The sequence below is a fragment of the Sphaeramia orbicularis genome, chromosome 5, assembly GCF_902148855.1.
Source record: "Sphaeramia orbicularis chromosome 5, fSphaOr1.1, whole genome shotgun sequence".
NCBI lineage: Eukaryota > Metazoa > Chordata > Actinopteri > Kurtiformes > Apogonidae > Sphaeramia > Sphaeramia orbicularis.
Genome location: NC_043961.1, coordinates 52,292,629 through 52,309,495, shown reverse-complemented (window position 1 = coordinate 52,309,495; position 16,867 = coordinate 52,292,629). Strand labels below are relative to the sequence as shown.

Sequence of the window (16,867 nt, the reverse complement as noted above, 5' to 3'; positions counted from 1 at the left end):
ACGCAATTAGCAAGGTTCTAATAGTTTTGGATTTTTCATTATAGTTTAGTTTTATTTAGTTTTGACTTTTTTTCTCTAATTCAGTTAGTTTTAATTACTTCTTAGAGCAGGTTTGCTAGTTTTTATTAGTTTTCGTTATTTTCTAAATGCTTAGTTTTAGTTTAGTTTTAGTTTCTTTATATCTTTTATCTTCTTCTCCGTTGTATTCAAATAAATCCCAGATAGGACTCTGCTGCGTTCTCCCAACTTTAGTCTCCATGTTTCCAGGTAGAGTGGGGACGAAAAAGCTGACTCTAAACGACAAGTGACGAGAAGTGACGGACTGTTAAATATCATATGGTGCCGCCAGCTAAAATTGCTTGAGGGAAATAAATCGATCTTATATCAATCCAACAAAGACAAAGACGAAAACAAAGGGAATTTTATCCATAATTTTTAAACGTTTTAGTTAGTTTTGTAATCATACAATACAGTTTCAGTTAGTTATCGTTTTTTTCTTTTAATTATAGTTTTTATTTATTTCAGTTAACGAAAATGTTTTTACAATTCTAGTTTTCATCATTTCGTTAGTTTTCGTTAACGATAGTAACCTTGGCAATTAGGCCCAATAATAATAATACTAATAATACTAATAATAATAATAATAATAATACATTTTATTTGTATAGCGCTTTTCATGGAGCTCAAAGACACTTAATATACAGCAGATAAAAACAGAAACATTTAAACAGATAAAAAGCAGGTGCAGAAGACAGTTATATGAATATAAAACAATTAAAAATTAAAATTAAACATTAAAAGCAATCTTAAATAAATGAGTGACAAATCAGCTTCCAGAATTTGTTGTAGTCACCAGTAATCTCAGCGATGAAAACACCAAATTTCCTTTAATCTATTTTTTAACGAGTAACGATACTGTGATTTTAAAATGTATTGGAGTAGAAGCATGTAATTGAGTTAGTAAATGAAGTGAAGTAAAAGTAAACAGAATAAAAAATACTCAGTAAAGTACAAATTCTCCCAAACCACACCTGAGTACAGTAGTGAAGTATTATTACTTTGTTACTATACAACACTGTTTAAGATTATAAGAATGCTCTACTGTGGCAAAAAGAAAAGTAGAAGGTCAACAGTAACAGTGGTGTAACCTTTCCTACACACCTGCATGCTGGTCATGGCCTCCTGCAGCTGCTCCAGCTGATGGGCGGAGCTTAGAGCCTCGAGGCGGATGTCTGTCAGTTTACGCTCTTTCTCCCACAGCTCTGAACGCAGCTCGGATACAACCTTGTCATCCGCCACCTCACCCCCTTCACACAGTCTGAACACATTCAGTTCACACAAGAAACATGAGAAGAGAGAGAAGGTGACAGGGATCAGCAGAATGACACATAATTAATTCACTTTTCATGACAAAACTTGAAGACGCTGAAAGAATGTTTATTTTAAGATGTTTTCACAATTGGACCATTCGATGGCTTTGTAAACTTGGAACATTTCGTGGTTTGTTTTTTTGATCAAAATGCATCCCCACATAAACAACAGCCAGCATACTGGTATGAATGCAACATCTGACCACAGGGGTTGTGTAAGTGTACAAAATACACCAGATAGTGGGGTAAAATCAATGCTGGATCATATCCCCCCCCCACAAAAGACTTTTGAGGAGCCTCGGTGTATTTGTATGGCTGCAGGGGTGAAAACATCCTTATTGTCTGTCTTAATATTTAATACAAACATGAGTATTACATACAGCTGTTATCAAATTTAAATGAAAAAACACAGTCCAGTAAAGTACTGATGGCAGGGTGCTTGCTCTTTATCCAAATAAAAATTCCAGACTTTTTCAAAACTACTATTTCTTTCCCCAGACCTTGACTTTAAGTACTTTTATACTTGTGTGCCTACTTTTTTGGTTGACATTGTACCTGTTGTGTGTAGTAGAAAAGTTCACTTTAATAAATGTATGAATGAATGAATGCATAATTCGCATTAAATCATGTTTTACTGAGAGAATTTTTTTCAAAATGTATGAAAATCAGAAAAGTGCATGGATATCACACAAACTAGTTTCACTAGAATTATTCCAGTACCGACTGGTTAGCGAAATTATATCACGTTTTTATCTGCTTTCCTTGTATATTTCTTATCTTACGAGATTACATGCTTCAAGCATACTCTAAAATTTGATTAAGAAACTTTTTTCCATACTTTGTTAGGACTTTCACATAAAATTCCAGACTTTTCAAGGTCTGGAAAACAGCTTTCCAAAATTCCACACTTTTTAAGACTTTCAAGACCCTGTGATGGGCTTTACCCTGAAGATGAAGCAGAGACTGAGGATTTGATTGACGATGGAGGATTATCCACATTGTGGTGGACTTTAGGAGACGACGGTGCTGAGGATTCTGGGGTGGCAATCTCCTCAATGTCAGCATACGATCCAGATGGTTTAGAGCCCTTCTTGCTAAAGGCCTTGTTGAAGGAGCTGCGTAACTGAAATATGAGGGTAAAATACTATTTACTGTTTGAAAACAACAGCTGAGCACAATGTAACATAAATAAATGAGTTTTAAAGCTCAGCAAATTTTATCAGATAAACAACACAACTTATTATTCAACTGCTTATTAAGATAAATACTATAAACAGCTGCACGAGGGAGGTATCGCAAGACATGAGACAAGGAGGAAGTTAAAAGTATGACTCATGAAGTGCATGCAGACCAGAGTGTTTAGACGATATTTACTATAGCAACATCACTCACCTCAAAGACCTAAAATAAAAATCAGGGCAGCATGAGGGAGAGACCAGAGTCATACTTAATAACAGATTTGGAATGAGGAGGAGAATCACATGCAGGAGAGAAACTAGGGCAGCAGCTGATCTGATTTTATCAGATCAAACACAAACACTACAGTAAAATCAAGAGTTATGGTAGAACACTGCAACTTCATCAAGTTTTAATTAATTACATATCAACATAATATCTACCAATAAAAAACCCTTAATGTAATATAATATATGTGAATGTGACATGTATCTCACATCACCACTGCATGTGGCCTCTGTGTGCCCTCACCCAGCTTTTCTTCTTCTTCTTCTTGGCTTCCTGCTCCTTCAAACTGCCCATACTGGAGTGGCTGGTGGTGCTGGCGAGGCTGGAGATACTTTCAGAGGAGTTCTGGCGGTTGATAAGTAATTCTAAACAATAATGGGAAAAAAGCATTATTTCAATTACTTAGTTGTACCTAAGTTTTACAGAAGATATAAGAACACAAGCATTTATTTTTGGAATGACAGGTACATTTCAGAGGAAACTCCTTTGGACGTGTTTCTTTCTGGAGAAAGAATCAACTCTTAAAGCTTAAAAACTTGGACTGAGCAGCCAGAAGATATAGTTTAGCTCTTGTCAGTGAACTCTCTGGAAACTCTGGCCAGGAGAAGACCTTTTATATAACTACTGAGGTGATTTGTGAAATTCTTGTATTTATTATGTTATTATTTTGTGTGGTATTTAATTTATTAAATAATTTGATGTAGAGGATTTATTTATATTCTGTACCTCTGCTATACATTTCAATAAATAAATAGAGTAGAGAGACTTTTCCCTGATTTTACTAATCAGATCTAATCATAATGTGTCTTATTGCCATATTCTGTACCTTTCGGTGTGTCGATGTCAGGATTATTGAGCGCTCCATGAATGATTTCCTGGGCCTCTGTATTTTTGGTCCTCAGTACCTCGATGGTCTCCTTCAGCTCAGTGAGCTCCATGTCCTGCACAGAGAAATCATCAGTATGTACTCATGTTTTTCTCCAACAGGATGCCTGGTAACTGAATCAAGATTCTTCCCAACTGGGGACTGTGGAATGTCAATCAGCTGCCATCGAGGATGTCAGGCTGTGTTGAGTGGCTGATGACAAGACAGAGTTCCACCATGTGGACCTGTGACCCACACCTCTGCTCTAGAATATCAAACCCACTGTAGTTTATCTTTTATTATTCATCATCATTTCAGATGACGCAATTCAGTCTAATAGTTTATCTTCATCAATAAGTAAGTAGAGTGGCGTGTTAGGTGTTGAGTGTACATACTTCAGACGTTCTAGGTGGTGTAACATTCATTGGCTGTGTAATGTTTCATTAATGGGCTACATCAAATTTGCATCAGTTTTCATTTTTCAACACTCATCTTTACTTCTTACATGAATAAAAATATTTCAGTTTGTGTATGTATGCCACAAAAGACAAAAATCCTGATAAACTGTTCACATAGCTGATGAAAAGGAAAGTTCCATGTGTATTCCGTTTACACTGCCATGCATACACCAATTAAATGAAGGATTTTACTTAGTTTGCCACTGGTGGCAGATAATCTACTGTGTGAATTCAGCTTCCCTCTTTTATTCCCTCAACACCCTCTGAAAAAGGTCAACATGTTGACATCTGTGAATATCCAAAAACGTGTTGACATCTACTTTCACAATGTTTAAAAGTGGAAATGTGGACTTTTCTTTGGAGCAACAAAGACAAACTGAGCAAAAGCCACAAACAAGTCAAATATTCCCAAATGCTTTGGTTGGAAAATGCTCAGTTGGGAAAAAGAACTTACTTCAGAATAGCCAAACCCTGATATGAAACCTGTCAAATTCAGAATATTGTCACATTTGGAAAAAATTATAGAATATAATGCCATGTTCACACTAATGTGGGTACTTCTGTCCAGCAAGGACAACTTAAGTTATAAACTTCAGTTAACCTATAAGGGTTGATTTGGGTTTTTTAAAGTGTATTCTTGTCCACTACGTACTGCAGATAATACACTGACATATACACCTGTTTGACCTATACATCTCATAGACCTGCTATAGACATATGCAGATACATGTTGAGCACATAAAGAAACCAGATATGTGTGAATTGAGCTTTGACAGCATCGTTCTCTAATCCCTTTGTTTTCTTGGTCCACATTAATGCACAGACGCTCCATTAAAATCTCTGTTTTAGTGACCTAAGAAGGTGTTTATGTGTAGATGAGAGTTAAACACATTGAGGAAAAATTTTTGTTTAGTGTGGGTAGGGCATTAGAATGCATATAAACATTGTAAATACTGATCAATATATACAATGTGACATGTTCTTATTACTATTTGTTGAACGCTAATAGTTGATACTGTATAGGTCAGAGCATCTTTTAGTAATTGGATTTTCTTTTCAGAAACAAAAGAAAAACTAGTGGATAATTGATTTTTATTTTAAAATAGAAGAATTACAATTGAATTTCAAAGCGATATTCTTTATTAGTGTCAAAACAGATAAACCAAATTTAAAAAACGGATTGATTTTCTTTTTCTCTTTCTAATAACTAAAAAGAAATTTACTAATTGACAGAAATGGAAAAACAGAGTAAAAATGCCAGGGTTTTTTTCATTTTCTGAGACTGGATGTTGTCATTTTCAAGGAAAGAGCACTAATGCCTCAGTCAGAAAGATTCTTCCTAACGATGGGTTTGTATGAATCTTCCAGTTTGTATGAAATCTGGAGTTTGTAGACATTCATGGAGGGAGCAAGTCTACGATGTCCAGATTTCGTACGAACTGGAAGATTCATACAAACTCATCTTTCATAAGAATCTTTGTGACCTAGGCATTAGCACTCTTTCCTGAAAAAAAAAAAAAAAAAAAAATTCTGCTGTTTATTTGAAAATGACAACATCTGGTCTCAGAAAATGAAATAAACAGCTGTTTTTGGTCTGTTTTTCCATTTCTGTCAGGTAGTAACTTTCTCTTTTGTTATTAGAAAGAGAAAACGAAAATCAGTCCGTTTTCTTAAATTTGGTTTATCTGTTTTGACACTGAAAAAGAAAAATTCCTTGAAATTCTATTTTAATTCTATTTTAAAACAAAAATCAAGTAACTACTAGTTTTTGTTTTGTTTCTGAAAAGAAAATCCAGAAGATACACTGACCCTGTATACCACATTTTTTGTCAGATGAACTGTGAGTATTTAAGATGTCTGATGATACAGAAGGTTTTCGGTTTGCTGATCTATCCACTTTCTTACAGATGTTTTTGATTCTGTTGAATACTTGCATGTCTTCATTATTTATGTTATAGCATTCATTGGTGCAGTGATATACCTTCTGATCAGAGGAGGCGGACAGCGTCTGCAGGCGTGCCGTCATCAGCGCCAGACTCTGCTCAAAGGCTGCTACCAGATTAGCCTTTAGAGAAAGACACAGATGAAGAGGGTGAGAGGCAGAGAAAGCAGACGAGTATGAGTCATCGGCTGAATCCAATCGGTCTGCAGTTTCACCGGATCACAGAACATCAAGCAAATGGTTTTCTGCAGGAGGACAGAGTGGGGGGGTGGAGTAGTGGACAGCTGTGGGTGATGTCACAGATGATTTGAGTGTAGGAGGCAGAAGTATAAGAGGTGATATGACACAAACGTCTTCAACCACATGTAGCATGTTTGACCTTTAGGCTCAGATGTCTCACACCATCACTGCTGCTGCTGCTGATGGAGTGTTAAAGTGTCTTTATTTGTATTATTATTACTTTCTTCACTATGGCTCTTGCTGACCTCTTCTTTTAAAATTCCAAATTGACGTTTTTTCCATCAAATCCCAATCTCATAAAACGGAACAGCTTTGTTTTTAACTGTCAACATGCTTCACAGAGGGTAATCCCAGTATGATGTCACTCTGTCACCTGGAAAGAACCCAGAACACAGAAGCAACAAGTAGCCAACCGTCCAACAAACCTGGCCTAGCTGCTACACCCAGCATCCAGAGGTGCAGATCAGTGGGAGGGCAGGCAGGGGGCAGCAGCCAGTCCAGCAGTCAATAAAGCCAAGAACATAAAGAGAGGGACAGAAGCATTAGGTGTGGTCATAAAGAAAGATGCATGCACAAACCCTCATAAAATAGACTTCATACTGTAGTTGCATGTTCAAAACACCTGGGTTAGTTCATAAATCAGCAGATTATCAATAGATGCAATTTATATTTGTCATCTATTGAATAGAAACATGCTTAAAGTAGTGTTTAAGTTTAGCTAAAGCCATCTACAAGCTGCAGAGACAGTTAGAAAGAGATAGGGATGGAAGATTTGTCAGAGTTAACAGGTTAACAGCAGGCTTTAAGGTTAAAACAGGTGTAGAATGACAGCAACAGTAGATAAATGCAAATGACACCGACAACTGGCAATAGTACAGGGATCCTTCCTTTGGCCTTAGAAACTGGAAGATTTACCCAAATCCCAGAAGAAAACAGACTTTGGAAACTGTGTGATTTGGGAGAAGTGGAAAATTAATCACATTTTCTGTTGTATTGTCCTCTATATGATGAGCTGAGAGCCTCTTTATTTAAGCCTTTCATGCATAGTGGTCACTACAGCGGACAGTTATTCTCCAGTTCTCTTGTAAATTCATGGGTTTAGTTGTTTTAGTTCCATTTCAGCCAACACAGTGGACACTAATGCACCATCCCATAAACTGACATTCATACCATTACAGTAACTTTGCTGTTCCTTTTATCTAAATCAATTGCTAATTGTTATTAGACTGTAATTAACAGAGTTTTGTTTATTTTGCATATTATCTGAGTGGTAATAACTAGTATTATAGCATGTTCAAATGTGAGAAAACATCAGATCAGCAGCATTAACCTCCTGAGAACCAGGAAAGTGAAATTTTTAGCTTTTTTCCATTAAACAATTGTCTTGATTGGAAACAGCATAATGCAAGTTTTTTTGTTTTTTTTTTTTAGATACATTTTTTAAAATTATTATTTTTTATTTATTTATTTTAATGGAATGTCCTTTACAATGGACAGCATTTTTTAAGTGAAACTGTCTCACTTTTGTCCCCTACAGAGGACAAAAATGCAGTGCTGGGTCTCAGGAGGTTAAAAATGCTTTTATTTCATAGTTTTAACACAGTATGTCAGTAAATGCATGTTTCTTAGCAAAAAAAAAATAAACGAACAGTGTTAAGCTGAGTGGGCATTTTTGTAGCGCCATGAAAAATAGGTTCATAAAAAAGAAAAATAATAATTAATCACATTGTTTTTTTTTCATGCCTAAAGAGATAAAACACTCAGGAAAAAAAAAAATCTTGATTAAGGTTCTCATAATTCATGCATGAAAGGGTTAATAAGATGTTTATCTGAAATCCTGATATGTTCTGGAGCACTGATGATGACAAGATGAAATGGTTGTGTGCCTATTGTCTGGTGTTTGGACTTTGGTTTATATTTTTGGTGTCTTATAAGCCCATGTAAGGGCTGGGCACATTCCTCTACAGGACATAATAATAAAAATTCATTCATTCATTCATTCACTTATACGATAGCACAACTCTATGTAATTAAATTTATATTGCATGTAAATTTGTGGTGCAGGTTTTCTGTTACTGGTTTGTGACTGGCCACAGGATGATTTATTTTCTTTCTCAAAAACATTTCACATCTCTATCTTCAAATGTCGTGTGAGTTTGGTCATGTAGTAAAGGTTTAAAATTATTAAAAATATAACAAACACATGCTCAGGTAGGATCACATTTGTGTCTTTAATCTAACTTTTCCAAACTGAAACCAAAGACTGGATATAATTACTGTACAGAGGAACTGTGGTGTCACCCACTGGTGTCTGAGCTGCTGTTACGAAGCCAGCTGTGCCATTTGGATGTCACCATGTTGTTTTTTTTGGAGACTGTAGTGACCCTATTTGGACAAAAGGGGCTGAACTACAGGAGCAGATGTGAGTGGTAGTTTACAGACTCAGTAAAGCAGTAAACGTCATGAAGTCGTTTTATTGTCTTACTCGTGGAACCTATAAACCACATCTATGAAGAAAAAAATGAGTTTTATTAAGTGAAATGAAACTGTAAAATTCCAACTTGTCAGCTGAGAGAGGTGTCATACAGACCTGTCAATCAAAGCCTAATTCAACAGACATCACACTTTAAATTTGACCTGAGAACTGATTAATGGTGGAAAAATACAAAACTAGGGGTTCCAAATAAAATGGATGTGACTGAAATGCTTCTTGGGAAAAAAAATATTGCGTTAGCATTCTTTGAGAAGTTCAGTGGTAGTTTAAGGGAGCCAAGGCTTTTTGGAGTCAAACCCAGCAGCCATCAGCGGTATTACAGCTTTAAGATACTTCAGCATTGGCCTCATTTTGGAGCCGAAGTCATTGACCTTTAGTCACGACTCAAGATGGGTTTTAACTAAAAGGTAGATAAAAACACAGAACAAAGCTCTGATATGTGACGTTATTCTCATTTTAATGTGTTTGTTCATTTATTGTTTCCTCTTTGTGGGGCTCCTGGAAATCTAAACGTCGGCTTCCCCAAACATTTGAAAGGCAGAGGAAAAGTGGGTTTGCTATGAAGAGGTAAGACATGTTTAACCCTTAAAGACCCACAACTATTTTTGTCACAACTTCCAAATGACTTTTTTTGTCTTTCCTCGATTTTTTTTTTATCACCACCATATTGCAATATTATCCTCTGCATTTTGCATTTTTCAGTGAGAAATCAGGTATTTCCTTTAATTAATTTATTGATGGTGTATATGTTCATAAAACCTCAGAGTAAATTCAGCTTATTAGCAAAAAATCTGAAGACAAAATTACCTTTTCAACAAAATATATCACTAAATGTACATAAAAACAAGTGTCTCCATCCACTGTCATTGATCCAGTTGCATGGGTTTTACTGGTGAATCAATGTTGTAGAAGATGATGGTGTTTCCATGTTTACTACTGAGCCTCTGAACATCCAAATGGGTCATATCTGATGATCATGAATTTTATCTGAATTATTTACATGTATTGGTAGGATTAGGGGATCAACAGTATTTAGATCAGTAGATGTTTGGGTCTTTATAATGTTAAATGAAGATTCCTAAATTAAAAGAGACACTGTAATAGACATCATTCAGACAGAAAAGTAAGTCGATGCTTGTTTGTATCTACTCGCGTATGTAATGTTGTTTCTCATGTCTTTTGATTAATAACTACTTTGATGCAAACTAACAATACTTGTCATTACTTGTCAGTGATGGTTGCGGTGGTTTCATGTGTATTTATAAACTGTGTTCTTAACCCATAAAGACTTAAACATCCACTGGTGACCAAAAGCATTTACTGATCTAAAATATTTAATAACTGTTGATCCATTAATCCTATCAATCCATGTAAATAATTGGTGCAAAATACAGTTTGTCATCTTTTCATAGATCTTCAGAGGCTCCGTAGTGAACGTGGAAACACTGTCATCTTCTACAACAGTGATTCACCAGTAAAACCCTTGGAGTTGGATCAATGACAGTGGACGGAGACGCTTATTTTACGTTCAGTTATTGATAGATTTGCTGAAAAAGTCCCTTTTTCTTCAGTTTCCTTTGTTTTGATATAATAACCTTTGAATTTACTCTGAGTTTTCATGAACATATACATCATCAGCTAATTAAATATGGGGGGAAAAACATGATTTACACAGAAAAATGCAAAATACAGAAGATAATATGATAATAAATAGTCATAAATCCCTTAAGAAAGGTTAAATAGAGAGAAACATTAATTTGGGAATTGACACAAAAGTAATACTGGGTCTTTATGGGTTAATATCAGTTAACTTCTGACATTTTCTTGCTTGCAGCTCACACTCATGACTCACAAATGTGGCCATAGTGCAGATTAAATGAGGTAAAAACGTACATTTATTCACCATGATTTTGATAAAGGAAGTCACTAAACCTCTAGATGGCATAGCAGCCTAACAGCAGACCTCACACTGTCTCTGAACCCTTTTCCTAAATCATCAGCTGCGATAATATATTTTCTCCAGTTAGCAGCTATTTCTGCTCATTTGTTACTCTCTTAAGCTTGGCAGATATTAGATACATCTCATTTGAGTCTCTGTTTCTGTTGCACGAATTAAAACCTCAATCACTCACAGGAAGATTAATTTGCTTTTTGGATTAACTTCAGCCTGAAAAGAGAACTGTCATATGTCCAAGACTTCAGAAAAGAAGCCAAAATTAAGTCTTAAAACCATACATACGTTGGCAGAAAGCTGCATGGTCAAGTCGGCAACTTTCTCCTGGGAAGACTCCAGTTCTCGCCTTAGCTTACGGATTTGCTGTGGACAAATGGCAAACGTAAATCCAGGCAATAATTTGCAACTTGTAAAATATTTTCAATAAAAAAAAGGATGTTAACTTAGGTTTTGGTTGTGATAATAAAGGATGTTGAATGCATTCGATGTGAGGGTTTAATATGGTAAAATTAAAATAAATACAGAAATAAATAAATACAATACATAATTACAATGAGCTGATATTAACAACACATCACATATTGCATTCGACTACAAAAAAAGAGGTTAAAATCACTGGATGATATTTTCACAAGTTTGTCATGCACTGAGAATTTTATGAGGATGAAAAATGAAAATGTCTTTATTAAATTGAGTCAGGTAGAGCTAAGGGACAGACAATATTATAGGTAAAAGAAAATGAACTGTGTTATGAGTTCACAAGATAAAGATCCATGTTCACAGACGTCACTGAGGACTGATAAGACCCTCAGATGAATGAACCCGTTTCGACAGGAAATGAGTGACAGATGACGCAGAGGACAGAGTTCGGGCTCACTGGTCTTACCTCCCCTTGTATCCTCTCCTCATTCTACAGAAGGCATGGTGGGAGAAAATAGACGGTGAAGAGGGAGTTTGTGGCTTATGAAGTTTAGGGCAACTTATAAAGTGGAATAAACAGCTAAACAGCCATTTGTTTGTGTCTTGTAATGATCACTCAGTGATAGACTTGAAAATTAATGTTTATATTCAACTGGGAAGGATGTAATGAGGATCTCTGGGGTGTGAGGAAGGTTAATCAGTTAATATAATATATAGAGAGTAGATTATAATAATATGAACAGAAGCCACAATTTTTAAAATCACAATATATATGAAAATGACTGTTTCTACTCACAGAGGAATGGTTGGATGAAGCATTAGACGCCAAAGAGAGAACAGAGCCGTGCACTGAAAAGAGGAACATGGAAATATAAGTTAATGGGAGTAGCTTAGCCAAATTTTAAGATAAAAACTTGAAGGCTTAAAGGTTCAGAGTGTAATCCTTAGTGGCATCTACTAGTGAAGTTGCAGTGAGTGAACAGCCATCACCTCTCCCTCCCCTGAAGTGGCCACAAGAAATACAAAAGGCCTTCATTAATACCAGCTTGTAGTTTGGGATTTTTATTTAAGGGGATGATAAATATGCTACAGATTCACACACAGTTGTAGGTGATACTAATGTGCTTCAACTCTCAGTACCACTGGAGAAACACTGTGACATCACATGGTGGACTCTGTGGAGGACACCTACTCTTTGTGTAGACAAATAACTCAGTGTAAGTTAAAAGTCTAGCTCTATTGAAGATATAATTATGAATGATGAATAAGTTTTATATTCAAGTCATGCAATTAGAGCCACTAACTTTTACACTCTGCAACTGCAAATGGTAGTTTAGAATATACTGGAATGCACAGCAGATATATTAAAAGCAGTAGCACATTTGACAGAAGTTTTTTTTTTATATTTACATGACAGATGGTGGATGGATTACAGTCTTAAATGTATGAACCAAGAGTCCTCCCCTCTGTCTTTGTTCTAAAATACAAATATCTCTCAGGCATTCTGCCGGACAGATTGCATCCAGTATGAGCAAAAGGCTTTGTTCCATTTAAGGTCACACTGACTCCCCTGCTGGGGGCCCGGCTCACCATCGTCCCCTGGTTCACGGAAAGACCCTGAACGCATCATGCTTTTTGGACGGTCAGTCAGGGACATACTGCTGCACAAGGGGGACGATCCGTACAGATCGGCTGCAGACTCACTGGGGGGGCCGATACTGTTGGAGCGTGATATCCTCGGGGTGCCGCTGGAAATTGGGGCAACTATTACAAAGAGACATGTTTGGTTAGACAGTGAGTGATAATAAAGATAAAAGTGGTGCAGTCCACAGACACACAGACGGAGTAGGACTGCACCTTGGCACAGCAGCTCCATGATTCTGATGAGTCAGTGTAAAGCAACACTACGGTTCAACAACAGTCAAAGTGATAAATATAGCCTGACTTGACCCCTTATTGCCTCCATCTCTAGCATATTAAAGACTCACACTCCCATCTAAATGAGCAAACAGACAGAATATTGTCATTCACAGTTAAATCTAACACCGTTTAAACATGCTATCACTTCATTGCTCATGTATGACTGGATCTATTACTGACAACAATCTAAAATCTAGACATTAAACCTGGTATGATCTGAACACCCTCATCCTCAATAGTCTTCAATGGTAAGATGGAAGGCTTATTGAATCACATTAGTTTCAACTGTTCAAACTGTGAATGTATTTAGACCTCAGCACCCAAATGGGACAGGCAGACTCACCCACGTTGGTGAGAGGAACCTTGCCAGACGAGGGGTGCAGTGGGCGGGTGGGGGAGGGCAGCTGAGGGGGGCTATCGCTGTCTGTCATGCTGACTATGTTGTGGGAGTGGCGTCGGCCTGGTTTGCTTCCTTCGCTTTCTGACAAGCTTGAGCCATAACGTCTGAGGAAAAAGAGGCCCTGTTAGTGTCTGACAATGGAAATGCATCCCAGTGTGAGATTTCAAATAGTAGTAATTGTTTTAACGTACTCTAAGCCTTTCTTCGGAAAAGTATTTCTGTCTGTTTGCAAGCTGTACAGGAGAGAATAAGACATTAATAACATAATAATGAAGAATTCTTTCAGTAATATATAAAAATGGTATGGCGTTATGGTTTCTCAGTGGTAAAAATGAAACCAACCCTTAATTAACTATGTTTGGTTGCAGGACCAAATGTAACTTAGTGTCAGACATCTTTATCTTATCTTTGTTTCTCTTTTTTGCACATCTGGCCCACTTGGCATTCAGAACACTCTTATCTACAAAGTGTGGGATCACACAAAAATACATTCCTTGATGCAAGAAATAATTGGAACCATCTCAACCATGACAAAAAAAAAAACAACTTTCCAATGGCGTGGCCCAGTTTTCCCCTTTTAGAAAGGGCACATAAAATATGGATGGCTACTACATCTACTGCCAAAAAAATTGTGGAAATCTTCATAAACTTTGACCCTAGACTCAACAGAATCTTGGCCGAAATGTTTTATAGCTACCAAATGCTGAATGCAGCTGCTCTGGTAAAGTGGAAAATGGGAAAGAATATGTTCAAATCTTCTTTTTTCCTTTCACAGTTTCGTTCCTCATTCATTCCTTTAACATCACTGTAAAAAATAAAACGCTTCCCTACTAAAGTATCAGGAAAGAGTCACATCAGTTCTTTGGAGCTTTTCAACAGATCACAATTACATTAACCAAATGTTGTATGATGTGTAAATGAGGCTGACAAGACAAATGTTTGCTGTTTGTAGTATAGGAGTCGTACCTTTCTGTGAGGTTGAGGGAAGTCCTGGTCCCGGCCCCCCAGGTTCCTGTACTCCTTTCTTCCTTGTGTTGCATGTCAGTGGTAGAGAACCTCGCACTGGCAGGTACGCTCATCTGCAGGGGCAGCGACTCCATGCTGCGGTGCATGCCGGACAGTTTCGGGTAGAGCAGCGGTGACCCACTGAGGGTGTCAGTGGTGAAAGAGCTGGGGGAGTCGATGTGGAGCACGGGCGCCGGGCTGGGGGTGAGGCGAGTGGTGTGGGAACCAGCCAGGTCCTGAAGTTTGGAATACGGAGGGACTTTGGGAGGGAGGTCCTGGATGGTCACGCAGGAGTCCAGACTGTTGGAGTTCATCTTGTCCAGATGAGCCAAACTCGGTGGGCGACCAAGGGATTTAGTATTTAGCATCCTGAAAGATAAGACGTCCCAAAGCAGAAAATAAGGCCTAGTTCACATACATATGAGTAGTTATTCAAAATCCAGTTTTTCCTCCAAACAAAACCCATACTAGAAAAAATACAGCTGAAACAATGACAACTAAAACAACAGGAAGCAGAATAAACCTACATGAAAAGTCAAGCTGACATGTCATATACTGTGATGTATAACAATGGAGATAAGGTCTGTGTTCCTAAATACTGTTACCCTGGAAGGAGTTTTCCAAATGGTTTATTTTCAATGACCTAATACTACGTTTGTATACCGCTGCCCATAAAGTTGGAATAAAATGTTTTGATCTCTTCTCATGAAATTGTGACAACGTGATTTATTCTTGATAGATAAAGTGTACCTCGGACTCAGGATGGAATCATTGCACCTGGTCAAAGGTGATTACTGATGTGTATAAATAGGAATAAAAAGAGAAATGTGTCTGAAAACAGAATTATTCCATTATATTATTAGAGTTATACCTTCATGGGAAACAGCGCATGTCAATAAAAATGCATCAATACCCAGAAAAAAGCTAAATTATGAATGTGTGAACAAGACCTACAATGAATCTCTGAGACGTGATGTTCAAAACAACAGACGAGTCTATAAAAATGTACAAATAAAAACAACTTATTAAGATTGTCTTCAATGAACCCTCTATTGTACGTAAGGTCTGTTACTTTTTTCATTAAATTTTATTTCACCTGAAATACAAATCAGTTTGTCTTACAGGTGTCTAGCTGTGTAAGTACGGGTTTAATTGGAACAGATTCTGAAGAAAACTGAGATTTCTTCTGCCAAAATTCCAACAGCAACATTCAGTGCATTCAAAGGAACTTCATAACTTTGTCTCACTCAGTCTCAACTGTTTCTTGACTTTAAATGAAAATGGTTCATGCGCTGTGAAGAGTGTAAGGGATCATTAACAGAAACTGGGTCACAGACAGGTAGTGCTCCTGAAAGCTTTAGATGCCACCTATGAATCTTTAATAATTTTCTATAAGATTGCAAAGAAACTAAAAAATAAAAGTACATGACTACACATCTATTAAATGTGAGAATTAACATTATACTATAAAGAAGTAGTGAAATGACAGAGACCTTGGTGTGGTGGGTGAGGACAGTTCGGGGTACTTGCTGCTGCTGGTCCGTCTCAGGCCGTGCAGTTTGACAGTCGACTCTCCTGTGGATTCAGACTGAGCATCCTGTCCTTTTAGAGACCCACAGTCTACGTCCACTCCCACAGCCTTGGCTTTGGCTCTCTCCTTCTCCTTCTCTCGGTCTGTCTGGTTCACTGGGCCTGTGCTTGTTCGATTACCCATTTTACTGCTGCAGCTACTCAATTCTTTGACCCTGGGCCCTGCAGAGCCCATGGACACGGGTTTCAGACTCAGCAGACCGGGGTCGATGGTACCGCTGACGGGCCGAGATGCAGGGCGGCCGATAACGCTGAGGGTGCTGGACTTGGCTGGGCGAGGCAGGCTGCGGTACTGTATGCTGTTCCGGGCATTTGGCCCCAGGAAGCTCTGCTCGCTGCTGGCATCAAAGCTGTTCTTGCGACCCGAGGGTGTTCCTCCTCCAACAGGCTTCACAGGGATGCCAGAGGACTTAGGCGTTTTCCCCACAGTAGCAGAGCCACTGGAGATGGTGGCGCCCCCTGCTGTCATAACGGTGGCAGTACCGGTGGCTGTCGGTGGTTTCTTGTAACCAAAGGAGGCTCCAGCGGTGGGTTTTACCAACCCTGACGGGGGCTTGCGGTGTTCTCCGTGATGATCCCGGCCAGCATCTGATCGAGACCGCTGCAGACCAGCAGTTTTGACTGAAATCTTGGATTTGTCCAATGGCCTCTCACTTTTAGGGGCTGCAAAAATAAACAAGACTCATGCAGTTGACTTGAAACCTTACCATAAAACATACCAAACATAATTCCTGCTGCTACGAGT

General features: G+C 37.8%; 1 protein-coding gene across 4 annotated transcripts in view; it reads right to left on the bottom strand.

The window, feature by feature from the left end:
• Nucleotides 1-16,867, bottom strand: part of nav1b (neuron navigator 1b) — a 103,214-nt gene that overhangs the window by 13,083 nt on the left and 73,264 nt on the right. For 2 of the 4 annotated variants that reach the window (XM_030134082.1, XM_030134084.1), the window contains 15 exons: nucleotides 16,026-16,785; nucleotides 14,494-14,901; nucleotides 13,719-13,760; nucleotides 13,471-13,631; nucleotides 12,798-12,971; nucleotides 12,004-12,056; nucleotides 11,674-11,697; nucleotides 11,073-11,150; nucleotides 6,765-6,773; nucleotides 6,139-6,222; nucleotides 3,661-3,775; nucleotides 3,078-3,199; nucleotides 2,763-2,771; nucleotides 2,315-2,493; nucleotides 1,162-1,318 (listed from right to left, as the gene is read on the bottom strand). In XM_030134082.1, coding sequence (XP_029989942.1) covers nucleotides 1,162-1,318; nucleotides 2,315-2,493; nucleotides 2,763-2,771; nucleotides 3,078-3,199; nucleotides 3,661-3,775; nucleotides 6,139-6,222; nucleotides 6,765-6,773; nucleotides 11,073-11,150; nucleotides 11,674-11,697; nucleotides 12,004-12,056; nucleotides 12,798-12,971; nucleotides 13,471-13,631; nucleotides 13,719-13,760; nucleotides 14,494-14,901; nucleotides 16,026-16,785 — 2,375 coding nt within the window. Of the gene's footprint in view, nucleotides 1-1,161; nucleotides 1,319-2,314; nucleotides 2,494-2,762; nucleotides 2,772-3,077; nucleotides 3,200-3,660; nucleotides 3,776-6,138; nucleotides 6,223-6,764; nucleotides 6,777-11,072; nucleotides 11,151-11,673; nucleotides 11,698-12,003; nucleotides 12,057-12,797; nucleotides 12,972-13,470; nucleotides 13,632-13,718; nucleotides 13,761-14,493; nucleotides 14,902-16,025; nucleotides 16,786-16,867 lie in introns of all 4 variants that reach the window. The other 2 variants (XM_030134081.1, XM_030134083.1) reach the window with 2 other exon arrangements.